Here is a 27431-nt window from a genome sequence, read left to right as displayed (position 1 = left end):
GATGTGAGATAGCTTCCCTCGGCAGAGTGCAGTGTGTGCCACTATCTTTGCTGAGATTCTCATACCAACAAAAAGCTAAATGGGGAGATCTATCTCACCCATAAGCTGCTTGAATATCCTCTTGGAGTTCTTCCCAGACTCTCCTGAGTGATTCAAGGTCAGGGCAGAAATGTGTCATTAAGAGACTGAAGAGAGAGAGTGGGAAAGATGACTCATCAGTGACAAGCATTGGAAGTTCTTCCAGAGGACCCAGACTCAACTGTCAGCACCCACAAGGCAGATCATAACGGTCTGTTACTCTAGTTCCAGAGGAATCCTCTCACAAACATAAAGGCATCAATGCTCATAAAAATAAATCTCAGAGAGAGAGAGAGAGAGAGAGAGAGAGAGAGAGAGAGAGAGAAGGAACAACATTGTAATTTGAGTCTGGGTATGTACATTTAAAATGACTTTTCCAATTCAGTTCTCAGAAGCCAAAACACTGAAGTGCTTCCAACTACATCCAAATCAATGGCTTCATGTAGAGCAGGCCCAATAATTTGGGACAAACAGAAAAGCTGCTGTTTTGTGCCCAGTCCTAGTCCTAAAGGCCCAATATACAACCTGAAAATCTGAGGCCTTTTCTGGGAGAGCAAGGGCATCCTTCACCTCAGGGACTGCTCCTCTCTGTAACTGGTATTTCTAAGTGGGTGTCTGTGTTCCCACAGTACTGATATAAAATGAGCAATGGCTTCCAGTCACTGATGAGGAGGAGGCTCTTAACCATGCGCCTTCACTCAGCTTGCCCCGAGGGCTCCTTCAACTTAAAAGCCACATTCAAAATTTCATTATGCTTTATTAGCCGTTCATTTCTGCCGCAACGGTCAGATTCAACACCTAATACAAATTGTAGATAATTCCGGGCACCTACTGACTGCCTTCTTGTCAAATGTTATTTACCTTTTCTCTCCTGTTGACTAGTTTATCTTTCTTGAAGTCTCTCTTTTCTGGGTTTCTCTCTTCTCCATTCACTTGCCATTCCTTCTCAGTCTTCTCTGCTATATCACTCAGTGCAGCATCTTCAGAGTTATCTTATCAGTTCCTTTTCAGGCCGTTCCTGCCTTAGATGCTCTTTCTCACAGACATGGATTCAAACATTCTCCGTGTTGACTACACTCATCCTCCCTCACACCCATCCCATATACAACAGAATACTTCACCGATGCCTCAATCACAGCTGTCCAGAGCTCAGTCAGTATGTTCTAACCAAAGCTCTGTTATTTCCCCGAATTTTCTTTCTGGTTACCCAAGCACCATCCTAAAGTAATTCTAGGCTCTTCATCCTTCCTAACTTCCAAAGCCATGCAAACTACAGCTCCTGCCAATTTAATTCCCTAAATGGTTCTCAAAATTACCATCTCCTCCTCATCTTCTTAGCAATTGCATTGCTTTAATAGAAAGTCATCCCTCTTGTAGACCATTAGTCGAGATTTGCCATCTTCCTCTGCCCAAGCAGTACACCAGCATCTATTTCTCCCGCAGGCAGCCTGCTCTCTTCTGTTCTGTGCTGTCCTGGTGCTGCTGTGCTCCCCCCACACTGGCAGCATAAAGCACTTGTGAGTCAGGAAATTCAGCAAACCTTCAGGCTCTCAGACCTTTGCCATGTGCCACCGGACCTCTCCTCTTGGTAAATTCTATCTCACATTGCAATCCCTCCCTTTCCTACATACTGAACATATCATGGAAAATCCTGCCAATTCTTAGCCAGTCCTGCTCATGCGTACTGTTCTAGTTTGCTTTTTGTTGATGTGATAAAGACAATGACAGAAAGTAAAATGAAGAGGAAAGGATTTATTTGACATGCCAAATAACAGTCTATTACCTAGGCAAACTAGGAGACCAAGGAAACCTAGAGACAGGAATAGAAGCAGAGGTCATGGAGGATTGGTACTTACTGGCTTGCTCCCTGTGACTTATTTAATCTGCTTTTTTATACCACTCAAGATCACTTGCCCAGTGCTGTGGCACCCATAGTAAACTGGGTCCTCCTACATCAATCATCAGCCAAAAAAAAAAAAAAAAGTCCTACAGATGTGCCTACAGGCAATCTAATGAAGGAATTTTTTCAATTAAGGTTCCTCTTTCCAAATAACTCTAGCTTATATGAAATTAACAAAACCTAACCAAGACATGAATGCTATATCATTCTGGCCTTATGTTACAAGAGTTTCTCTCACCCCCAACACTACTGTCTGGTATGTGACTGGCTCTGAGTTTTATATGAAAAGATTTGATTCACTGAAGAGACTTAATGCAAAAAGGTTTTACATTTAAGTCTAAGAGGATGGGAGAGTTCTTTAATCCCCTTCTGTATGCTTTATGTATGACAGAGATGAACAGGCAGGTTCAGCATAGGACGTCTCTCTCACCTCCTCCAAAGTGAAGAAAGCAGGGTTTCAAAACCCATACCTGGGGCTAGGGAAGATGGGTCTATTGGTGAAGTGTTGAGCAAGTATGAGAACCTGAGTTCAGATCTCGAGACCCCACATAAAAAGCAGGTTCCAAAAGTAGTGTGTTTCTGAAGTTCCAGTGATAGGGAAGTAGACAGAGGAGAATCCTTGGGAGATTTTCCCAAGAGCTGTCAGAATCAGTGAGATCCAGTTTTATTAGGGGTGGAAATTGATTAAGGAAGACATTTGATATCCCCACATGGCCTCTACATGCACCAGCAGACACCTATTCACAAACACACACACACACACACAGAGAGAGAGAGAGAGAGAGAGAATAAATGATCCAAGTTGAACCATTCGCTTTCTTGTCTGAACATCTTCAGCTTTTCTTTGTGCTTCTTAGATTAAAGATCAAAAACTTGGCCAGCATAGATCTACAAAATTTCCATAGGTCTTCTTTTTTTTTTTTTTTTTTTTTTTTACCATTATGCTCAGATAGATTGGCCACAAAACCAAAACCATGTCCTTCTTCTGCCCACCAGGAGTTCACATATACTGTTCCCTTCCTATTATGGCCTATTTCCCCTTTCACCATCAAGTAAGAACATCAGTGTGCTGCCATCTTCCAGAAGGATGTCCCTTAATTCTCTTACTGCCTATGATTGCTTGGCATTTGGTCTCCCCTTTCTTCCACATACATGAGCCATGGTAGAGTAGCATCTCAGATGATGCTGTCATTACTAAGACAAGGGATTTGAACGTTAATGATGATACTTTACTGAAAGATGTAAGCAAGGTATCACCAAACAAGAAGCATTTTATCAATTTTAGACAAAGGCTGCTTTGACTGTCAGTTACCCTATTTTATTCTTTCTTTCACCTCTATTGAAGTTGGCATAACTGCTTTAATTATTCCTAAGCTTTATAATTTAGATTTGGTCTCTCATTCCTGAATGTACTTTGCAGTTTAAAGAGGTTGCTTTTGTCTAGCTTCCTATCCCATTCTCAGGGCCTGCCCTTTCTTCTGCCACTTGGGGACACTCAGCAGCAGGTGCTAAATGAGGCAAGCTGGCCCTGCTTGCACCCTGGTGTGGTGTAGTGAGCTGTGGTAGATGCAGCTGGGGCTTAACAATGATCCTTCAGCTCTGCACCCATAGCAGGTTTATGTGTCCTGAGAGAAGAAATCAAATTATGCACAGCTGGCTAGTACTTCTCTGGTCTTTCTGGCAGGAGTGACAAACTGCCCATCACCTAAAGTGCTACATAGAGCTTAACATTTTTCTTTGTAAAAGGGCTTTCATTGTAGTTCTCCATGACATTTGCAATAAGTACAGTAACAAGTAGAAGCAAATTATTAGGGAATTATTTGTTTATTATTTTAATACTTTATGGGTACGGGTGTTTTGCCTGCATGGATGTCTGTGAACCAAGCGTGAGCCTGGTGTCCACAGAGCATCCCATTGATAGAGATCCACATGGCTGTGAGGCACCATGTGATGCTGAGAACAAGTCCTTTCGCAGAGCAGCCAGTACTCTTCACTGCTGAACTATCTTTGCAGCTTCAGTCTTAGGAGTTGAATCATATGTGCTTTATAACCATGTGTAGTAGTGCGCAATAAATTGGTTGTTTGCTTTTTTTATGGTTTACCTAATGTTATGATAAAAATCCCATGCTCCAGAGAGCTCGAATACACAGAAACAACCAAACTGAAGCGCATTGAGAGCCAGCAGGTCTCCTGGCAGTGGGAGACACCTAAGGCATGTCAGTGAATTCTCTAATTTGAATTCACATACCGAAACCACACAAAGATCCAACAAAGAAAGAGAACTTTCTTTCAGACCAATTTCCCTTATTAATGTCGATGCAAAAATATTCAATAAAATTCTTGCCAACTGAATCCAAGAACACATCAAAATGATCATTCACCATGACCAAGTAGGCTTCATCCCAGGGATGCAGGGATGGTTCAATATACAGAAATCCGTCAATGTAATCCACTACATAAACAAACTCAAAGAAAAAAACACATGGTCATTTCATTATATGCTGAAAAAGCATTTGAAAAAATCAGCATCCTTTCATGCTAAAAGTCTTGGAAAGATCGGGAATTCAAGGCCCATATCTAAACATAGTAAAAGCAATATACAGCAAACCAGTAACCAACATCAAACTAAATAGAGAGAAACTTAAAGCAATCCCACCGAAATCAGGGACTAAACAAGGCTGTTCACTCTCTTCCTACAAGTTCAATACAGTATTTGAAATCCTAGCCAGAGCAATTAGGCAACAAAAGGAGGTCAAAGGGATAAAAATAGGAAAGGAGGAAGTCAAGTTATCACTATTTGAAGATGATATGATAGTATACTTAAGTGACCCAAAAAACTCCACTGGAGAACTCCTACAGCTGATAAACAACTTCAGCAAAGTGGCCGGATATAAAACCAACTCAAGCTTAATAAAACATTTTTATTATCTTTAGTCTTCTTCTAAATTCCAATGACTATCTCAACTTGGAAAGGTTTCCTACTAGTGGTGGAGTTTGGTATGACATTTTACATTTGCCTCCTGAGATATTTACAGTATATCCCTGGATGTCCTTTGTTATATTCTGTCATCTCCATTGATGAGTTTTACAGTCATAGACCTGACCAATCAGAGCTTGAAAGAAACTTTCTTTAATTAATTTTTTCTACTGAATGCATATAGATAGTTTGTCAACATTTCCTAAGTAACACAATACAAATATTTATATAGCATTTGCTTGTATTAAGATTTTGGTGAATTTAAGTTTTTTGATGGCATGAAGTTAAACTGCACGGTGTACCTGCTATATGCAAATGCTACAGCATTTATGTGAATAACTTAGGAATCTATGGAGCTTGTTATCTGTGTGATTCTGTAACCAATTGCTCCCAGAGTTTCTGAGGGAAATGTGTGTGTGTGTGTGTGTGTGTGTGCAGTTCTAAAAGTTTGATTAGTCAAATTGCATGAGTGTTTAGAAACATTCATCTTTAAAACTTCATGTATATCTTGTCAAAAAAATGTGTTTTTCTTCTTTTCTGTCTTCATCAAATGCTTCTCTCCTAAATTTGGGTTGTGGGAAGAGGGCTCTGTATTTGTCTTCTCAAATGGATATATCTCTTCAACAAGCACATTGCAAAACCCGAGGTTACATTGTATTTGAACCCTGATTCTGCATTAACAGCTGTGTGAACGACCTATATTTAAGTACAGAAAATAAGCAATGTGTAAATAAGAGCAAAAAGAGACGGGATAATACATACACACCTCAAAAGTGTGTAGCAAAAGACAGTTTAATGCACAAAATGGTAGATAAGTAAATACTAGATAAGATCGATGGGTAATTCTGTATTGACTAATATTTTCTTTGGGAAACTATTTTTAACTTCTCAATTTCAATATTTCATTGCATTTTTCATTTCCAGCAAAACATATTTTAGTGAACTGCTTTGCTGGTGACATGTCACATCTTTGGTAGGAAGAGATCCTCAAGACATGAACTGAAAGGATCTGCCTTATTCCTGATGGATAGGGCGAGCGCCTTAGAGCACTGTGCTTCATTGGAGGCTAATGCTTGCAGAACACTGTCTGTGTTCATCACGTTTCTACTGTTGTGCTGAACATCATGACCAGAAGCAGCTAAGGAGGAAAGGATTTGTGTCAGCTTACAACTCTCAGGTAATACTCCACCCCTGAGGGAAGCCAGAACAGGAACTCCAGGCAGGAACTGAAGCAGAGGCCATGAGAGAGTACTCTTTATTGAATTGCTCCTCATGTTTTGCTGAGCTTGTTTTCCTATATACCCCAGGACTTCCTATCCAGAAATGGCATGGCCCCCAGTCTACTAGACCAGATCAATCATTAATCAATAATATGTCCCACAGACTTACCTACAGGCCATTTCCCCCCTCTCTCATTCATTATATCCCAACTGCAGTTTCTCCTCTCTCTACTCCTCTCAGGACCTCCCCGCCACCTTTCTTCTCCTGTTCCAGTCTTCCCTTTTCCCTTCAGAAAACGGTAGGCCTTCCAGGGATATCAACCAAGCATGGCATAGAAAGTAGCACTAAGACTAGGCACATAACTTAATATCAAAGCTGGATGAGGCAGCCCAGTCAGAGAAAAGTGCCCCCCAAAACAGACAAAAAGACTCAAAGGCAGCCTGGCTCCCACTGTTGGGAGTCCTTCAGAAACACCAAGCTACACAACCATAACATACGTACAGAGGTCCTAGCTAAGACACATACAGGCTCCCAGATTATTGCTCCAGTCTCTGTGAGACCCTATAAGCCCAGTTAGTTGACCCAGTGGGTCTTGTTCTTACGGTGTCCTTGACCCGTCTGGCTCCTACTATCCTTCCTCCCCTTCCAATAGGTGCCCCAAGCTCTGCCTAACATTTAGCTGAAGCCTCTGTGATGATGATTGTTAGGCTCCTGTCTATCATTAGGAATTGTTTCATTCATTTTTTTCCAGTTATATTTTGTTCTATCCTGGGTTCCTGGATATCCTGCCTCTGGCTCCTGGCCCTCCAGGCAGTGTCAGGTGTGGGCTCCCTCTTGTGGCATGGGTCTCAAGACGGACTAGTCATTTGTTGGCTAGACAATTTCTGTGTGACCTTCACCATAGCCCATCTTGTATGCAGGACAAATTGTGTGTTTTTCGCTGCGTTGGTGATCAGTCCCTCCATTGAAGTCTTACCTGGTTACAGAAGATGGCTGGTTCCGGCTTTGTATTCCCTATTACTCATAGTCCTCACTAGGGTCACCCTAGTAGATTTCAGGGAGTTTCCATTGCATTATGTTTGCACATTTCCCCCAAATGCATCCCAGTTCCAGTCATCTTTCCAGACTCTTCTCCCTCACCCCTCCTTCCACCACACCTGATCCCTTTCGTTCCCATCCTACCTTCACCCAGTCCACCCTGCAAATCTATTTTGTTTTCTCTTCCCAGGGAGATCCATGCATCCCTCCTTAAGGCCTCCTTGGATTTGCGGATTGTAGCATGATTATCCTTTATGGCCGATATCCAATAATAAATGCATACATACTATGTTGTTCCTTCTGAGTCCCTAGAGGCCATTTATAAGGAGGCACTTTCTGAGTTGAGATCCTTTCTTCCAACATATGTCTAGGTTTTAGTCATATTGACAAAAACTGACCAGTACTCTTCACAATGAAAGTTTACAAGACTTCATAATGATCCTCAGTGCTTAGAGTTGTAAACACTGTTGGCAAAGGAGAGTGATCGTCTTGCTTTATATGCAGCAGAGTAAAGAAAATTGTACATTTGTAACCTGTGCAGGCAGATGGCCAAATCTCCTTCGGTTAGTATGCAATGTAAGTTCAAGGAGACCCCTTCTGTCATCATCTGATGCATAGACTTGAGTCTGCCACTAAAATGCCCACATGTGGACATGATGTACGTTGTGGAGAAACAGTGGGGACCTGGTTTATCTAAGTCCTTGGAACCCCTGGGAAAATTCCAGTGTTTCACCCTCGGGTGGCTCCAGTTCCACAGCACTTACTTTTCTTTTGGAATATTTCTAAGGGACCCAGCTCTGGCTCCCCAAGAGCATCTTTTCTCTTAGGGCCCCTTTTACCCAACAGATTCTGACAGGGACACTTGGACTGTCAACGTTTTGCACATAGTGGAGACTGAGTTTCTCACAAAGACTTGGATTCTTTGCATTTGGTAGAGGCAAGAACTTCATTTCTGATATTAACATAAACAGTTACTCTCCTGCCGCAGCAGTGGAGCCTAATCCGTACAGTAATAGCAGGTAATAATATCAGTACCTGTAAGTACAGTTTTCTTGCAACCTGTCATTCTAGTCAGAGCAGAAAGTGTGGCAAGATGCACAGAAACTTTCTATTAATAGATCTTAAACCACTAATTCTATATGACTTGTTTGATTCTGACAAGATTATTTTGCCATTTTATTTGAATCTTTCAATAAATAAAATTCAATACTACCACGTCTTTCTTGCTTGCTTAAAGAGTCTACTGCTGCGAACTCTCAAGATAGGAAATTCCAAACACACTGAATGATCCCATTCACTCTTGTCACTGCACAAGCGCTCTTTCTGTTACTGGACCACAGCTAAGCATCATCGCCTGCCAGGAGGCTGCAGCTAGAGAAGTGGAAAGCAGCTTGGGCAGTTGGAGTTAGTGAGCCTTGACAGAGTAGCCTACTGGCCCGGGTCAGCTCTGAGGGGGCGGGGAGAGGAGGGGATGGGCGGGGGTAGGCGGAGATGGGAAGCGGGGCGGGGGCAACCAGCCCCGCAGCTCTTAGCCTGCCGGTCCCCTGCGCGCCTTGGCTGAATCCCAACGGGCAGAGCTTCTTCCAGTCTTGGAAGGCACAAATTGAATATCAGGGACGTGGACCCATCAAGGCTGAACAGCCATCCAGGAGCTAAAGTGTCGACCTGGAAAGCTGACAGTGACTTGGGAAGGGAGGTCGCCGATCTGTGATCCGGAGGTGAGCTTAGGGCTTTCGAGGCACAGTGGGGCAATTGCTGTGCTTAGTGCAGCGGGGTGGCTAGTGCTTCTTGTGGTTGCACGCACAGACAGGCAGGGAGGGGCAGCCACAGGAGTGGACAGCATAATGCCTGAGGGTGAAGCAACCTCAGGGCTTCAAAAAGGTGCAAATAGCCACAGCTTAATAGCAGCGGTGGAGGTAGCGGTAGGGGGTGGGAAGGGGATTTTAACAACAGTCCTGCCTGCCTCTTCCCAAGGTTGTGCAGCCAGACTGAGTCCAGGGGTTGCTGGCTCTTGTACCTCCAGCCCTGACTGCACTGGCAAAGTTTGTCTCCCTGGGTCCAATCTGTCTTCTGCTCCTGCAGCCCCGCAAGTGCCAGCGCTCTTCTCTTTCCAGCTGCAGCACTCACCATGGAGTCCCCCATCCAGATCTTCCGCGGAGAGCCAGGCCCTACCTGCGCTCCCAGTGCTTGTCTGCTCCCCAACAGCAGCACTTGGTTCCCCACCTGGGCAGAATCGGACAGCAATGGGAGTGTGGGCTCGGAGGACCAGCAGCTGGAGCCCGCACACATCTCTCCAGTCATCCCTGTTATCATCACTGCTGTCTACTCTGTGGTGTTTGTGGTGGGCTTAGTGGGCAATTCCTTGGTCATGTTTGTCATCATCCGGTGAGTTCAGGGGCAGGTCTTGGTGGTGGTGGTGGTGGTGGGTTGGGGATAGGCAATTTGTGCGTGTGTGTGTGTGTGTGTGTGTGTGTGTGTGTGTGTGTGTGTAGGAGTGAGCCAGCCAGCCAAGTGAGGGGTCTCTTCTGTGTAGGTTTTCTGAGAGAAATTCTCCAAGGTGACATCTTAAAAGAATTTCCTGGGAGAGTGTTTTGCCAAGGCTAATCCAAGATATCTTTAGGATTTAAGAGCTTACCTGCCCATGTCAAAAGGGAGGCTACAAACCTCTGCTAAGAGAACACTCAAGAAAATGCCAGGGTTCTGATCACAAAGTCATTTCCTAGTTTAAAAAAAATAGAATATCTATATAAGCCTTTGCTTGCTTACCTGCTCTGGATTGAAACACTTTACTGCCCTGTCTAATATTTCTTTAAATAAATTCTGGGCCCACCAAATGCATAGGAGATAGTTCAGATTTTTTTGTGACTTGTCATACTGGTGTTGTAGCTTATGAAATGAAAACCAATAGGCTATGTTTGTGAATAGCCACTAGCATGATTTTTGAAGTGCCCAGGATTAAGCCCAATGAGTATGCTAGGCAAGCACTCGAGCTAGACTGTGTGGCTGTCTCAGAGCTGGATAAGAGCAGAAAGGCATGTGATAGCCCAATTAGAGATTCTGCAATAACATTGCTCCTTCCATGTCAAATCTTAAATTGCCTCCTCAAAGTCCCCATAATCTCTGCACCAGATGCCATGTCCTTGTCTTCCAAAGTCTCATAGGTATCAAATTGGCATCTTTTTATATACTGCAAATCATTGCCGAAGAGCATAAAGAAGGCTGGGGCTCTGGCAACTTTATGCTGGGCTTTGAATGTGGTCTCACCTTTCTGCCTCCTGTCTTGGAATGAATATTAACATCTCCTTTTACTCAAGAATAGCCAAAGCAACCTCAGAAATTAAGAGGCTATTGTTCTCTCTCCAGGTATATTGTACATGTTTGAGAATGTCATGAAAGAGAGTTAGTTTCATGGTTGCTGCTTATGTGGATTAGCTAAGATTATTTTCTTTCCATGGAGTACATGATCCCAATGAGGTGTGTAGTCTGCATAGTCATTTCAGGACATAAACTAAATTCTATAGGAATATAGAGAGGTTGCGGGAAGGAGGGAAGTGGATAGGATATCAGTCAGCTCAGCTGGATGGCAGCATATAATAGGCTCATGATCTCAGTTCGTTGGGAGATGGAAGCAGGAGAAATGTGAGCACAAGGCTTGTTTGGACAACTTAGTGAAAGCGAAATAAATGTCAAAATAAAAACTAAAAGCACAGAGGTGGAGGAAATGCCTCAGTGTTTGAACACTTACTGAGCACACATGGGACTCCGGCATCATAGAAAAGGAAAACAAAAAATGTGTTCTTTGTACTTGAACAGATCACAGACAAAGCCTATTCCATCGTTTTTATGCTCCCTTGGCTTGACGCACTGTCCGTGCATCTATCTCAGACCTAGTTTCAGGAGTTTGTTTCTACTGGGAGGGAAGAATTCCTCTTCATTAGCTATCATGCTGTATCCTGAGTGGTAATATCTTCCTGAGAACTGTGCAGGTGGCACCTCCTTCAACCCAGCTTGACTTCTGGATGCAGGCAGTCAAGGGTTGCCCCTGGAGGCTCTGCGCTCAGCTATAAATCTAAAATGCTGTGCCTGTAAGACTGCTGTCATTCTAAGATGAACTGGATATTAGTGGGGCAATTAATATAGGCTTAGAACTATATCAACACCTTTGAAGATAACGGTTGCTTGTTCCTCACCTTCTATTTAAAGACTGTGGTTTAGAGAAAGAAAACTTATATTAGAAAAATAGATGATGGTAGTCATTGTTTTTGAGACAGTCTTGCTAAATTCCCCAAGCTGACCTCAAACTCAGTCCTCTGATTTCAGCCTACCAAGTAGTAGGATTACAGACCTGTGCTACCACATCTCACTGGAGAATGGAATTTAGGAATGGGAGTAATGCTGCAAACCACATGTGGGTTACTGTTTGTTAGCTTGATAAACACTCACTATCCAGACTGGGCAACTGAGTCAGAATCTACATGAAAGATTTAAGTCTTTGTATATGTCTAGTCTTCAGATTTCTATACGAAGTCAGAGTAATAGTTTTCATTATAATCATGCCTTTTGGTACCCAGATGGTGATAACCTACTGAATGCATTGGAATTTGTTCTTAGGGCTTATTGTCACGTGGCAATATTAAGAGGAAGGGATGACATGTTCTAAGGTATTAATTACTCCAGTGAAGTATTTTCTAGAACATTCCCCATCTTCCTTGGCCACAATCCTGCAAGGATAGACTGCCCAGGGCTAATGTTTGTCTTGGGTTGTTGCTGAGCTTGGCTACCTGTGTGGCAACTGAAGGGCAGAGCTTGTGTTCTTGTTCCGTTCTCTTATGGTGCTGGCTCTCTGCATGCTCCAGAGGACTGGAAACATCCTGACTCCAATGGGAATCAGGTGGTGCAGAACCCTGCAGAATGTGAAAGACACCTCAGAAGCAAGGAGCACACTTCCTTTGTGCTTTTCAGAAATGAAGAAACTACTGCCTTTTAGTAAGCAACCATGATTTCAATATCAAGCAATCCAGAAGGATGTTTAGCAAATTAATTTCATTTATATGAACTGAAGATATCTGGAGAATTTAATGAAACAAACTCATTACATTTTCAAATCATTCAACTGGAAAGTCATATTAGAGAAATCATTCCTGATCATTTTATTTTTTATTTAATATCTTTAAAAGAGAATTTTCTAAAATAATATTTGAGTCCACAGAAAAAACAAACAAAAGGCATAAACCCTCCACATCCCTATCCTTTACATAGATTATTCCTCCATAAGTCTCCTGCCCCAGCCAGAAGACTGTCAAACCTGGGCTGACTCAGGACTGTCACCCGCAGTCCACAGTTACCACTGGAGTTGGTCCACCCTCTCAGGTCCCACTGAAGCCTAATTGACAAATGAAAATAACTTATACTGAAGGTGTGTGTAGGTCACTTGTGCTATGAGTCATTATGAAATGTCTCCTGAAATCACATGTGTTGAAGACTTTGTCACCTTCTGACGTGGTGAAATGTTTGAAAGGTATGGTTTGATGCAAGGCAGTGAGGCTAGTGGGTGCATGCCCTTGAAGGAGATATTGCGGGGTATACAGCTATGAGCATCCTTTCCCTCTCCCTCTCCCTCCCCCTCTCCCTCTCTCCCTTGCTGATTGCGGCCTGAGGTAAACAGACCTTCTCTACCATGTATATTGGGTCATCACAGTATACTCCCAACAAATGGGCCAATAATGAACTGAAACTCCTAAACTGGGACCAAGGCGAACTTTTCCTTATTACAAGTAGACTACCTTTGCCATTTTATTGCTATGACAGAAAACTAGCACTGTTAAATACATGTGTACATTGTGACATGTTTAACTTAATCAAATGAACACACACTTAATCCATTACCACAATTCACTATGAGTGCCAGTTATGTGGAGAGCACAGCTAAGATCTGCCCTCAGTAGCTTTCAGATCCACACTACAGTGTTCCTACCCACAGTCATCATCTATACAGCACCAACATCCCCCAAATATTCCTAAACAATGAGTCTAAGCACTATTTACATTGCATTTGCATCACACTGGGTATGACAAACTGGAAGTACACGGGAGATGTACAGGCTGTGTGTGAGTGCTATATCAACTCATATAAAGGGCCAAGCAAGCATCCATGGATTAGGATATCTGAAGAGGCATCCTCTGTAGATACCAAGGGACAACTCTAGGACCTATGGAAAACCTCAAATGCAATAAATATGTGGCAGTGCTTCAGCTCTGCAGGGCCAGCAACCCAGTGCTTTATAGCAGTACTGTGTTTATGCCATCTTTCCTGGTGTTAAGTGGTTTCTACACTCATAATGTACACTTGGCCACCCTGGTCAGAATGCTTTCCAATTTTTTATTTGCAAACCATGGCAGGAATCAGAGAGTCTCACTATTTTTCTGATGGAATACCCGGCTCATTGAGTATCTCTGGAAAGAGACAGCGCTGATTCCAAGATCCCTCAAGAAATGCAGAGGCTATTTCTAAGATTATTTTATAATATTTTCATTTTCAGGAAAATTAGAAGTAGTAATTCCTTACAGGATTGTACTGTAATTTGTTAGAGCAGGGCTCTGGGAGGTTATTACCCTAACAAGAAGAGTAGCAGATGCCTCTTGATGGAGACAGTGAAGACCAGCATCACCTGAGCACTTATAGGCCAGGTCTCTGCCTGTGAATTTCTGTGTGTGTGTGTGTGTGTGTGTGTGTGTGTGTGTGTGTGTGAGAGAGAGAGAGAGAGAGAGAGAGAGAGAGAGAGAGAGAGAGAGAGAGAGAAAGAGAGAGGGGGGGGGGAGGGAGGGAGGGAGAGGAGAGAGAGGAGAGAAGAGAGACAGAGAGAGAGACAGAGAGAGAGAGAGAGAGAGAGAGGGAGAGAGGGAGGGAGGGAGGGAGAGGAGAGAGAGGAGAGAGAGAGGAAGATCTAATCATCATCACTGCTTTGTTAGGTCATATGAAGCTCCCAAAGCAGTATCTGTTGCTTTGTAAGCCGTCAGTAAATGCTTATAATAGCTTTGTTCTTGTTGGGTCCTAGGTCTTCTCTGGTACAAAACCATCCAGCCTCTTATCAAACCCAAAAAAGTCCATCTCTGCACTGCCTCCTGCAAGGGATACTGGATATCAAAGCTATCTCCGTATCCCTGTCATCTGGCAGGCTCAAGCTCCCATGAGCTTTTTTTCTCTTTTGTGTCATCTGTGCAGATTTCTCTGGTTCTGAGCTTCTTTTCATCTCTGTGTTCCCTAAGTTTACAATATAATTTAGACTCAGTTTTCAGTCATCAGATTTTAGTGTGTTTCAGATTTAGGGGTGGGCTTTTGAAAACTCATGGTAAGCATGTGGAAAATGAAGGGCTAAAGAGAGAGGAAACAAGCATAAGTGGTAAGAGAAAATAGCCTTGGAGCTCAACATGAAGCAAAACTTCAGGTAAAGGCTAACCAAGTGGAAGATAACAGATATCAACACATCTCAAAGTGTATAGTGTCAAGGTTCCAGGTCGTTAGATTTATTGTCATGAAAACTGAATGAAGTACTGATTAAAGAAACATCACTGACATTAAAATAACAAGAACAAACGGTGATATCCCTGCTTAGCAAAGATGCCAACAATACAAGTATTGTCTCTTCCATCTCTGTGTTGTCTGTACAGTACAGAGAAATGATCAAAAGTCCCAGGATCCAGCCAGGCAACAAAGCCAGGATTCTCCCTTCTGGCACTGCACCTCACATTTCTAGCACTGTGAGTGCCAAATTGTCACAGAAACTCTGCCCCATGAAATTTGTTCTTGATATCTAACAACACAACTCTGATCTCTTCATGTCACACAAGTTCCAATCGATTCCACTCACTTGCAGAGGTGGTCTCCAAAATGGGCTGGGGTTAAGGAGTCCATAGGGAACATTTCTAGCTTTCTGAAGTAATATCGATTGTGGCTTACATTCTCAACTCTGTAACTGACTCTTCTTCCTGGTCTGTCTTTCCCCTCCTGTCTAATATATAGTACCATGAGTCAGGTTTGTACCTCTGTGGAGATTAGTTATTGCTTCACTCACTGTTGCCATATGCTCCTGAGATGAGTATGTCAAAAGAGCATCCATTTGCAGCCAGCCCGCCTTCAGCTTTTACACACAAGCCAAACTTTTCATCTAGATGGTGCCATTTTACTTGAAATGCAAAGTTTTGTAAAGCATTATAAAGTGGTAAAAAAAAAAAAGTTTAGTTGCTTTCTCAGTGGACATACAGTGAACGAAAAGACTGGTTAACAGTTTGTTCTAGTTACCTAGAAGTAACTTCTGAGGGTTCTGATAGAATCTCTAGCAGAGGAGTTTCCACTTAAGTGTTGATGGGCTTTCATACAGTGTTCTTCCTGGTAGACTGGTGACAATGTCTCTTGAACTTCTGGTTTGTTCTCTCCTTCTGTTTGATTGTGAGTTCTTCTCTCATTGTGGCATGTTTCTACACACCTGTCTATAGGATGGAAACCCCTGTTCCTCAAAGCTAGGTCTATCTCTGCCTGCATGGATCATGGGCTTTCCTCTAGCCAAACTTCCTCAGCCAGAGGAGTGAACAGACATTAGTCTCAGAGGAGTGAACAGACATAAGTCTCAGAGGAGTGAATAGACATAAATCTCAAGAACAACTTGATGCTCATGTGTGAGACTCAAGTAACTGAAGTCAAAATACTAGATTTTGAAAGTTGTAAGAACCTGAAATGACAAATGTAGAAATACATAGCTTGCCATCTATCTCCTGCACTGCAATTTCTGAACTGTCTTTTGTAATCATATCTCTTTAAGATTTTTTAAGAGAACTCCACGATGTTTAGCTGCCTCATTTATAGAAAAGAAATAAGATCTGCCAAGTGGAGTTATTGGGAGACCTAAGTGAGGTAACATCTACATAATGGACAGGATGCTTCTTGAAGGGATTTGTCATTGTGATTACTGTCAGAGCTCAATTCTTTTATTTGGAGATCTGATAACAAGATTTGGATTCTTTATACATTCATATCTTATGTAGTCCTGTTCACCTATTGGTTATACGTATTTTTGAAAAGCTAAAAGCCAGGTATCTCCCAACATTTTATGATAACTGTAGATCTAAATCTCATTTTATGAAGTTTTTGTATAATATGAACTTATGTTTGTCTATGCCAGGGCTCAAGTTTTATTTTACTGTCCTTTTTATTTTCAAGCTAAATTGGATAAAAATAGCCATGAATGTTATCTGGAAGCTATATTCCACCTTGCTTTCTGAGCTAACTGTTAAATTCTCCCCACATATGAAGGAGAGAAAGAGTTGGAGAACATGAATTAAATTAGACATGATCATTGGGAGTCTGGGAAAAAAAAACATTTAACCCCATATTCCTAAGTTATCTTTGGGATGCTATGCAATAAACACGTGTTTCAATTTGTACACAAGAAACTGAGGCTTGTGGTAATAAGACTTTGCTATTCCCTGTTTCTTGAGGATTGCTTAAAGGCCTATGTGTTGGATATGTGGCCTCAGACCTTTAATAGATGCAAATTAGTTGGAACTCTTTGTGCAATTTTAGGTGTGGCCTTAAATGTAGTCCTGGAACGTCATGCCCCTCTTTTTATTCTTCATTATGGGTGGCAAAATGAATGGCTTTGTTCTGCCATGTTCTCCTGTCTTGGGATGCTGCTTTGCCCACAGGTCTGAAGCAACAGAGCCAGCAAGGCCTGGTCTAGAACCTCCAAGAAAGGGAAAAGAAAGAATTCTTTATACATAGAAGTTGAGTTGCTCAAGTTGTTATCATGAAGTAAAACTGACTGTTATACCCTAATGAAGTTTATCTGTTTGATGGATGGGAAAAAAAATGAAAGACTAGAACCCAGGTATCTAAGTTTATAAAGCAAAGAATGCCTATATAAGGTCATGAAGACCCAGGAACCTTAGAGACTTAAAACACAAGAGTAGATGCCAAAGCTATCACTTGCTGAAATCTATGAGAGATTCTGTTAGAAGACATTGAAGCAGTGAAAAGTATATCTATAACCTGAACTTTTGAACATGAAGTTGTATTTTAAAATAGACAGTACACACACACACACACACACACACACACACACACACACACACACATATATATATATATATATATCAACCTATATTTTTTCATTAGAAATATTACATGATTGTGCTTGCTTAGTTATCTGTGTGTTTAGAAAGATATTATGAGTCTTCGGTTATAGAATCTTAATCACTTTCTAACACATATAGGCCACTTAACAATATTTGTTTAATATTGTCCAAGGGCAGAATGTGTTTCCCCACTCACCAGAATAAATCATTCAGAAATGGATCATAAAGGTGCAAATCAGAACATGCTGGCTTTAGTGCTAATCCTTGCAGCGCCCTCCTACCTAGTCAGTAACATATCTCATTTCTCACAGGATGAGAAGGGCAGGTGGGGAGAGCAAAGCCCGTGGGTGCTGAGGGTGGAAGGCATCCCTGCCTGGCAGATGTGTCAAGCCAGAGCCTAAACAGGCCTCTCCTCTAAGCTCCCACCTTATTATCCTTAAGCATCAGGAACTGATTCAGGAAGTTTAGACTCAGGACTGTGATTTCATATTAGACAGTACCATTTCATCTCTCGTATGTCACTGACAGCTAACTTTTTAAAGAGAAAAATGTATATGTCCTGTGGGACAGGAATGAATTCATTGTGATAAGGTTTATAATTCCGAGATATAAAGAAAGGAATTAACACACAGTTTTTTCTTCATGGTTTTTGAGAGGTAAGACAGTATGGGTATTTACTGGTCAGTGGGTTTGGGAGAAAACATTTCCTTCAAAGAAGAATTCTGTTGATTCAGATTTGGATGAAAATGTTGTCACTCTAAACTTCCTGTTGCAGTGTAGAGAATGATTTCAGTTTCCAGACAATCTTACTGACCCATATTGAACTTTACTGTCAGCTTGTCTGAAAAGTAAGACACTATAAAAAAGTTTTCCAGATGTTGAATAGAGAAAAACAGTACAAATTTTATGTACTGTGGTATTGTTGTATCAAATATAACTCTTCTTGTTCTGTTTTATTTATATATTGTACTATAGTGACAAGTTAGTAGTGTATTGACATGAAGACATCATTGGGTCTAATTGTGTTTTGGCCACTGCAGAAAAATCTATTTTAAAATTGAACACCATGTTGTACTTTCAAAGGTTAGATAATTGCAGTGATTGATTTCTTAAAATAACTATGTTTTATACAAACAAAAGAAAAATGCTTCAAAAATATTTAAGTCAAGACTCCTGGGGAGGATTAAAATGAATCACTTCTGACATGAAGGACTCCACAGTCCTGTTTGCATATTCATCTAGTTATTGATCTTCCTTCTTTTATTTTATTATTCCTTCTTTTATATCCTTCTAGTTATTGATCTTCTATTGTCTTCCTTCTCAGTTTTATTTAACTTATTTGATCAAAGTACTAAGATAGAACCTTAATGAAGTGTGGGGACTTTACTTATCTTTCTCAATACCCTGGCATCTAGGAAGTCCTTTTTCAATCTGCACACACAATGAATGCATAAGAAATAAGTACATGCAAAGCAAAATTGATTATTAGGAGGCTGCCACTCTCACTCGCCCTCCGGGTTTAAGTTGCAGAGATGGAAGGAAACATTACTGCTCCTTATCTTTTAGATACACAAAGATGAAAACTGCCACCAACATCTACATATTCAACCTGGCTTTGGCAGACGCTTTGGTCACGACCACCATGCCCTTCCAGAGCGCCGTCTACCTGATGAATTCTTGGCCTTTTGGCGATGTTCTGTGCAAGATCGTCATTTCCATCGACTACTACAACATGTTTACCAGCATATTCACCTTGACCATGATGAGTGTGGACCGCTACATTGCTGTGTGCCACCCTGTGAAAGCTTTGGACTTCCGAACACCTTTGAAAGCAAAGATCATCAACATCTGCATCTGGCTGCTGGCATCGTCTGTTGGCATATCAGCGATAGTCCTTGGAGGCACCAAAGTCAGGGAGGGTAAGAGATACTTTTTTCATAGCATTTATAAAAGTAGAATTCTTTATGAGGTGAACTTTTACCTTAGAAATGAGTAGAGCATACATCTATGAGGAAACAAGCAAACAGAGCAGTAAAAATATAATTCCTAAATCCATGAAAGATTAGAAATGAAACAATTGTGCATTTCTTCCACCTCTAAACATGGAGTAGGGTGAGGACAGTGCCAGGAAGAAAAGGCTGTATACCCTGGCTTCCTTTTAATTTCTCTTCTTCCCATATTTTCACAGAAGCTTTTGGTATAGGAAGGTTGGGTTACCATCATACAAACTCACTTTGGAAACTAGTAACCTCGACATTTATCTTATCTAATGATGTAGCAAACTAACTAGCAAGCAAGCGTCAATCATCTTGACAGTATTTTCACGGGTCATAAGATGTGTGTGTGCATAAAGCCTTTAACTGTTACTGGATCACATCATACTCTTTATTCTTATGCCTGTGAGAAACAGACTCTGGGAGGATCAGAGAAGGTGCAGAAAGGAAGCAAAGTGAATAAGATTTTGAAACTACAACCTAGCTATGGCTTACCTTCTTTTCCTCTCTAAATTATTAGAGACACATGTGGGCTCTTTTCTCCTTTTTGCTTTAAGGTTATTCCTCACATATCTTTTCATTGTTGGTTTAGGTAAGCTCATGATCAGGTTCTTAGGTGGTTATAGCTTTTACCTTATGAAAACAGGGTAACTGCACTTTCCCTGTGTTTATATCACATTAGGATAAGGGATGAAATTGCCTGGCTACTTTAGCCTATACTGTTTTCTGTGTCATATCCTTGAGAGTTCGGTTTAATTGAGCTATGATGTTATCTAGGTTAGTCTGACCCGCAACCAAGGTGAGAACAGCTGTCTCAAGACTTTCACTTTTTCAGCAATGACTGAAACTATGTAAAATATCTTTGATCTTAATAGAGATTCCCTAGAGGGAAGCAAATGAGTGGATTTTGAAGAATATAAATGCTATCTAATGCTCTTACAGATGGTCCAGATGTATCCTTTTATAAGAGAGCTTTGTAAGTACATGTGTGTACAGATAATTGAATTTTTTTCTGGATATAGTAAAAGGGCAGATAGTAAAATCATCACTTATTTTACATGATATATAGGTTAAGTTTGTTCAATTCTAGGTGGATTCTTTTTTTTTTCCAGTTTTTTTTTATTCGATATAATTTATTTACATTTCAAATGATTTCCCCTTTTCTAGCCCCCCCCCACTCCCCGAAAGTCCCGTAAGCCCCCTTCTCTTCCTCTGTCCTCCCTCCCACCCCTTCCCAGTTCCCCGTTCTGGTTTTGTCAAATACTGTTTCACTGAGTCTTTCCAGAACCAGGGACCACTCCTGCTTTCTTCTTGTATCTCATTTGATGTGTGGATTATGTTTTGGGTATTCCAGTTTTCTAGGTTAATAACCACTTATTAGTGAGTGCATACCATGATTCACCTTTTGAGTCTGGGTTACCTCACTTAGTATGATGTTCTCTAGCTCCATCCATTTGCCTAAGAATTTCATGAATTCATTGTTTCTAATGGCTGAATAGTAATCCATTGTGTAGATATACCACATTTTTTGCATCCACTCTTCTGTTGAGGGATACCTGGGTTCTTTCCAGCATCTGGCAATTATAAATAGGGCTGCTATGAACATAGTAGAGCATGTATCCTTATTACATGGTGGGGAATCCTCTGGGTATATGCCCAGGAGTGGTATAGCAGGATCTTCTGGAAGTGAGGTGCCCAGTTTTCGGAGGAACCGCCAGACTGCTTTCCAGAGTGGTTGTACCAATTTGCAACCCCACCAGCAGTGGAGGAATGTTCCTCTTTCTCCACACCTTCTCCAACACCTGCTGTCTCCTGAATTTTTAATCTTAGCCATTCTGACTGGTGTAAGATGAAATCTTAGGGTTGTTTTGATTTGCATTTCCCTAATGACTAATGAAGTTGAGCATTTTTTAAGATGCTTCTCTGCCATCCGAAGTTCTTCAGGTGAGAATTCTTTGTTTAACACTGTACCCCATTTTTTAATAGGGTTGTTCGGTTTTCTGGAGTCTAACTTCTTGAGTTCTTTATATATATTGGATATTAGCCCTCTATCTGATGTAGGATTGGTGAAGATCTTTTCCCAATGTGTTGGTTGCCGATCTGTCCTCTTGATGGTGTCCTTTGCCTTACAGAAACTCTGTAACCTTATGAGGTCCCATTTGTCAATTCTTGCTCTTAGAGCATACGCTATTGGTGTTCTGTTCAGAAACTTTCTCCCTGTACCGATGTCCTCAAGGGTCTTCCCCAGTTTCTTTTCTATTAGCTTCAGAGTGTCTGGCTTTATGTGGAGGTCCTTGATCCATTTGGATTTGAGCTTAGTACAAGGAGACAAGGATGGATCAATTCACATTCTTCTGCATGCTGACCTCCAGTTGAACCAGCACCATTTGTTGAAAAGGCTATCTTTTTTCCATTGGATGTTTTCAGCCTCTTTGTCGAGGATCAAGTGGCCATAGGTGTGTGGGTTCATTTCTGGATCTTCAATCCTGTTCCATTGATCCTCCTGCCTGTCACTGTACCAATACCATGCAGTTTTTAACACTATTGCTCTGTAGTATTGCTTGAGGTCAGGGATACTGATTCCCCCAGATTTTCTTTTGTTGCTGAGAATAGTTTTAGCTATCCTGGGTTTTTTGTTGTTCCAGATGAATTTGATAATTGCTCTTTCTAACTCTGTGAAGAATTGAGTTGGGATTTTGATGGGTATTGCATTGAATCTGTATAGTGCTTTAGGCAAAATGGCCATTTTAACTATATTGATTCTACCGATCCATGAGCATGGGAGGTTTTCCCATTTTTTGAGGTCTTCTTCCATTTCCTTCTTCAGAGTCTTGAAGTTCTTGTCATACAGATCTTTCACATGTTTGGTAAGAGTCACCCCAAGATACTTTATACTGTTTGTGGCTATTGTGAAGGGGGTCATTTCCCTAATTTCTTTCTCAGCCTGCTTATCCTTTGAGTATAGGAAGGCCACTGATTTGCTTGAGTTGATTTTATAACCTGCCACTTTGCTGAAGTTGTTTATCAGCTGTAGGAGCTCTCTAGTGGAGTTTTTTGGGTCACTTAGGTAGACTATCATGTCGTCTGCAAATAATGATAGTTTGACTTCTTCCTTTCCAATTTGTATCCCTTTGACCTCCTTATGTTGTCGAATTGCCCGAGCTAGTACCTCAAGTACAATATTGAAAAGATAAGGAGAAAGGGGGCAGCCTTGTCTGGTCCCTGATTTCAGTGGGATTGCTTCAAGTTTCTCTCCATTTAGTTTGATGCTGGCTACCGGTTTGCTGTATATTGCTTTTACTATGTTTAGGTATGGGCCTTGAATTCCTGTTCTCTCCAAGACTTTAAGCATGAAAGGATGCTGAATTTTGTCAAATGCTTTTTCAGCATCCAATGAAATGACCATGTGGTTTTGTTCTTTGAGTTTGTTTATGTAGTGGATTGTATTGATGGATTTCCGTATATTGAACCAACCCTGCATTCCCGGGATAAAGCCTACTTGATCATGGTGGATGATCGTTTTGATGTGTTCTTGGATTCGGTTGGCAAGAATTTTATTGAGTATTTTTGCATCGATGTTCATAAGGGAAATTGGTCTGAAGTTCTCTTTCTTTGTTGGATCTTTGTGTGGCTTTGGTATCAGCGTAATTGTGGCTTCGTAGAAGGAATTGGGTAGTGTTCCTTCTGTTTCTATTTTGTGGAATAGTTTGAAGAGTATTGGTGTTAACTCTTCTTTGAAGGTCTGATAGAATTCTGCACTGAAACCATCTGGTCCTGTGCTTTTTTTGGTTGGAAGACTTTCTATGACTCCTTCTATTTCTTTAGGCTTATGGGACTGTTCAGATGGTCTAGTTGGTCCTGATTTAATTTTGGTATTTGGTATCTGTCAAGGAAATTGTCCATTTCCTCCAGATTCTCCAGTTGTGTTGAGTACAGGCTCTTGTTGTAGGATCTGATGATTTTTTGGATTTCCTCAGTTTCCGTTGTTATGTCTCCCTTTTCATTTCTAAGTTTGTTAATTTGGATACTTTCTCTGTGCCCTTTGGTCAGTCTGGCTAAGGGTTTATCTATCTTGTTGATTTTCTCAAAGAACCAGCTCCTGGTTTTGTTGATTTTTTGTATGGTTCTCTTTGTTTCTACTTGATTGATTTCGGCCCTGAGTTTGATGATTTCCTGCCTTATACTCCTCCTGGGTGAAATAGCTTCTTTTTGTTCTAGGGCTTTCAGGTGTGTCATTAAGTTGGTAATGTATGCTCTCTCCATTTTCTTTTTGGAGGCACTCAGGGCTATGAGTTTTCCTCTTAGCACTGCTTTCATTGTGTCCCATAGATTTGGGTATGTTGTGTTTTCATTTTCATTGTGTTCTAAAAAGTCTTTAATTTCTTTCTTTATTTCTTCCTTGACCAAGGTATCATTGAGTAGAGTATTGTTCAATTTCCACGTGTATGTGGGTTTTCTATTGTTTCTGTTGCTATTGAAGACCACTTTTACTCCATAGTGATCAGATAGGAGGCATGGGATTAGTTCGATCTTCTTATATTTGTTGAGGTCTGTCTTGTGACCAATTATATGGTCGATTTTGGAGAAGGTACCATGAGGTGCTGAAAAAAAGGTATATTCTTTTGTTTTAGGATAGAATGTTCTATATATATCAGTTAAATCTAATTGGTCCAAATCTAGGTGGATTCTTATAGAGAGGTTTTAGGGTCACAACAAAATTGAAATGAAAAGTAGAGTTCTGATTTGTCTCTTACTACCACACATCCATAGTCCCCATTATCAACAAATATGGCCCATTAGAGAGGCATATTTGTCACAGTCCAGCCTGAATTAACAAACTGTCACCTAAAGTTGATAGCTTATGTTAGGAGCTATTCTTAGGGCTGTATTCTCTATGGCTTATTTTCCTCTGAACTTTGTTATGAGTTCCTAGCATAGCTGCAGCAGGTGACGTACTAAGCCACTTTTCAACTTTATTAAACAAGCAGTTACAAGATGATTAACCAGACAGAAGCATATTCTTTGATGCCTAGATCAGGGGGAAAGAAATTGCAATAAACTCTTCAGAAGGTCAGGTGTCTGTGCATCACAAGTCCCATTCAGGAGCAATGTTCCTCATGCACTAGAAGGAGAAGGTGCTGAGTAAGAAAAGGTAATAGATGACTTTCCAGGGCAAAGAAAGACCTAGTTTTATATTTCATGTTCTACTTGTAAGCTTAACCACTATATTACTGCTAACACTTACCAGCTAGTTATACCCTAGAAGAATGGGTTTCAGTTAGGCTTTTGAAGGAAGAAATGAAGAGAGATTTTTTTTCAGGTAGATATTGCTGGAGATGATGCATAGATGTAGTAGAAGAAACTATTCACTAATGTCAGCGAGAATTAATTTGTGCAGCAAAAGAGAAAATTAAAGTGACCTCATAGGATACCTGTTCTTTCCTTTTACTTTTTTGCGGGGAAGGATTTTTGGTTATATTGTGAAAGATGTGTTTTGTGGACTGCATTCATTTTGTACTGCCATGCTTCCTGTTAAGACTGTTGCATTGCTAGGTATTTTAGGTCATCTTTCTACCTGGTCAGGGCTAGCTAGTATTGTTTGACATCATGCTCACACCATTAATCACCAGCATGAGCTTCAGAGGTTGTGGCTTCTTGATAAGTTTTCCAATGTCTACTGATGCCCACACAATGCTGAGGACTCTTGTATATAGCAGTATGGTTTTACTTTATGGATATATTTTATATTGAGTATTATGTTTCTGCATTATTTTAGTAATTCATAATCTGCCTACCACCAGTACTATAGTAGATAACTCTAGATGAAGAGCTATAGTCAGCTCAGCAATGCCAAGAATGGGAGGAAAAGCCTTCTCTGGTGAATAGTCCTCAGTTATATAATTCCAAATAATCATCCCTGAGAATATACAGACAAGTAACGTTCTACAGACTGAGCAGGTTATATTTATATATTTAAAAGCATAATACATATGTAGCCAACAACAGTTAAAGAAAGAGAGCCTTTCCCCCCCTCTCTCTTCAGTTTCATGATCACCCACAGAGGTTGATTAATATTTTGTTTTCTATGACAATGGTGATGATTTTTAAAGAATACTTTAAATCTTTTCATATAAACAGTAAAACAAAGATTGAAGTAGATGCTTATTGATTTCTCTTGGTTTTTCTTCATTTACCTTTAAATTTTTTGTTCACATTTCAATGATGCTGTTAATCAAGCAAGCTGAGTGATACTATTAAATCACAGCACCTGAGTCATATTTAGACATATTTTGTTATCAATCTTTATGGACCCCCATAAACAGTTGACATTTGTAAGGCAAGTTGGTATTTGTTAAATTCAGTAGAGAGATTCAAAATGTTTAGTCATTTATTAGAAATAGATGTTGATGTTTTTTAAACTCTTGTCAGAGCTGTGGGTGTGGGAACATTGTTAATACACAAAAATACAAAGAAGTGCCACACTGTAAGTAAACAATTTAGCTCCTCTGAAAACCACAAATAGCAAGCCAACCCTTGAAGCTGGATGAATCATATGGCTAGTTAGCTTTACTTGTTTATTCTATGCAACCCTCTGTGTTTGACAACATGCAGCTCTGTAGATACATATTTTATTCAATGCTCAATATAGTGGACCATCAATTTCTGATTTGCTCTTCTGCTTCCAGTACTATCTCGCTATATCTGGATCTCTGAAAACAAAGATATTGGTTAATGTAAAACTCTGCAGGCACAGTACTGACAATAACAAGATTCTCTTGTCATTTTTTTTGACTTTGGTCACCTCTGGCAGATGGGGACATCATTGAATGCTCCTTGCAGTTTCCCGATGATGAATATTCCTGGTGGGACCTCTTCATGAAGATCTGTGTCTTTGTCTTTGCCTTTGTGATCCCAGTTCTCATCATCATCGTCTGCTACACCCTGATGATTCTGCGCCTGAAGAGTGTCCGGCTCCTCTCTGGCTCCCGAGAAAAGGACCGAAATCTCCGCCGGATAACCAAGTTGGTGCTGGTAGTGGTCGCAGTCTTCATCATCTGTTGGACTCCCATCCACATCTTTATCCTGGTGGAGGCTCTAGGCAGCACCTCCCACAGCACAGCTGCCCTCTCCAGCTATTACTTCTGCATTGCCTTGGGTTATACCAACAGCAGCTTGAATCCTGTTCTCTATGCCTTTCTTGATGAAAACTTCAAGCGGTGTTTTAGGGACTTCTGCTTCCCTATTAAGATGCGAATGGAACGCCAAAGCACCAACAGAGTTAGAAATACAGTTCAGGATCCAGCTTCCATGAGGGATGTGGGAGGGATGAATAAGCCAGTATGACTAGTCGTGGAGATGTCTTCCTATTGTTCTCTAGGTAGAGAAGAGTTCAATGATCTTGGTTTAACCCAGATTACCACTGCAGTCTGAAGTGGAAAGACAAAGTATTCAATAACTTAGACATGTCATACTCTGAAATCTTAAGGTTGAGGACACATTAGTGATCTAGCTGAGTAGGGGCAGCAAGTCTGAAGAGCAGAGTACAGCAGGTCCTGGCAACAATACACCTCTTTCCTAGGACAGAGAAGAAGCCAATCTAATCTCAACCCCTTGATAAACAAAGACAACACTCTTTTTCTGGTTCCCTTGATTTAGTGCAACTTTATCTGTGTGGCCTTTCTATGCAACATAGTTCTAAAGCTCTAGAGAAGAAAATAAAAAAAAAATCCATTGGATGCAAAACGTACTAGATACCCAACCTGCTTGTTGTCACTGGCAAAAAACAACTTCAGCTACAATGAGGCCATACCAAGGGTCATATCCAGCTCACTTTCTGCTGGTGATCATATCTCATGCGTGGTGATAATAGAATATCTTAGGAAGAACTTGGATTCAGATCCTGACACTGGTAGAGAGCACCATACTGACATTTGGGAACCTATTTAAAGTTGTGGGTATTCTCTTCTTACAGTGTCTAATGCCTTGGAAACTACAGTTGCTCTTTAAGGTCTCTGGTTTTTAGCATGCTATTCAGGTAGATAATCTTCTGAGAAAACATGAACAGATATCAAAAGTGTGAGGCTTAAATACCAGC

General features: G+C 40.9%; 1 protein-coding gene across 2 annotated transcripts; it reads left to right on the top strand.

The window, feature by feature from the left end:
- Window positions 1–9342: 9342 nt before the first annotated feature.
- Window positions 9343–26680, top strand: Oprk1 (opioid receptor kappa 1). 2 transcript variants are annotated; one of them, XM_052175412.1, is made up of 3 exons: window positions 9343–9599; window positions 18909–19261; window positions 26148–26680. In XM_052175412.1, the coding sequence occupies exons 1-3, from the start codon at window positions 9343–9345 to the stop codon at window positions 26678–26680; spliced, it is 1143 nt and encodes a 380-aa protein (XP_052031372.1). The 2 variants fall into 2 exon arrangements, with proteins under 2 accessions (XP_052031372.1, XP_052031373.1); XM_052175413.1 differs by having other exon boundaries at window positions 9565–9584.
- Window positions 26681–27431: the final 751 nt, after the last annotated feature.

Source organism: Apodemus sylvaticus, chromosome 3 (assembly GCF_947179515.1).
Source record: "Apodemus sylvaticus chromosome 3, mApoSyl1.1, whole genome shotgun sequence".
NCBI lineage: Eukaryota > Metazoa > Chordata > Mammalia > Rodentia > Muridae > Apodemus > Apodemus sylvaticus.
Note: the sequence above shows the minus strand (reverse complement) of the source record. Positions and strands in the feature narration are given on the sequence as shown.

Bases quoted from the DNA above. Each gene is read 5' to 3' on its own strand.
- Oprk1 (XM_052175412.1), top strand. From the start codon at position 9,343: ATGGAGTCCCCCATCCAGATCTTCCGCGGAGAGCCAGGCCCTACCTGC. The intron at 9,600-18,908 runs GTGAGTTCAGGG...CTTATCTTTTAG, and splicing joins GTCATGTTTGTCATCATCCG to ATACACAAAGATGAAAACTG. The intron at 19,262-26,147 runs GTAAGAGATACT...CACCTCTGGCAG, and splicing joins AGGCACCAAAGTCAGGGAGG to ATGGGGACATCATTGAATGC.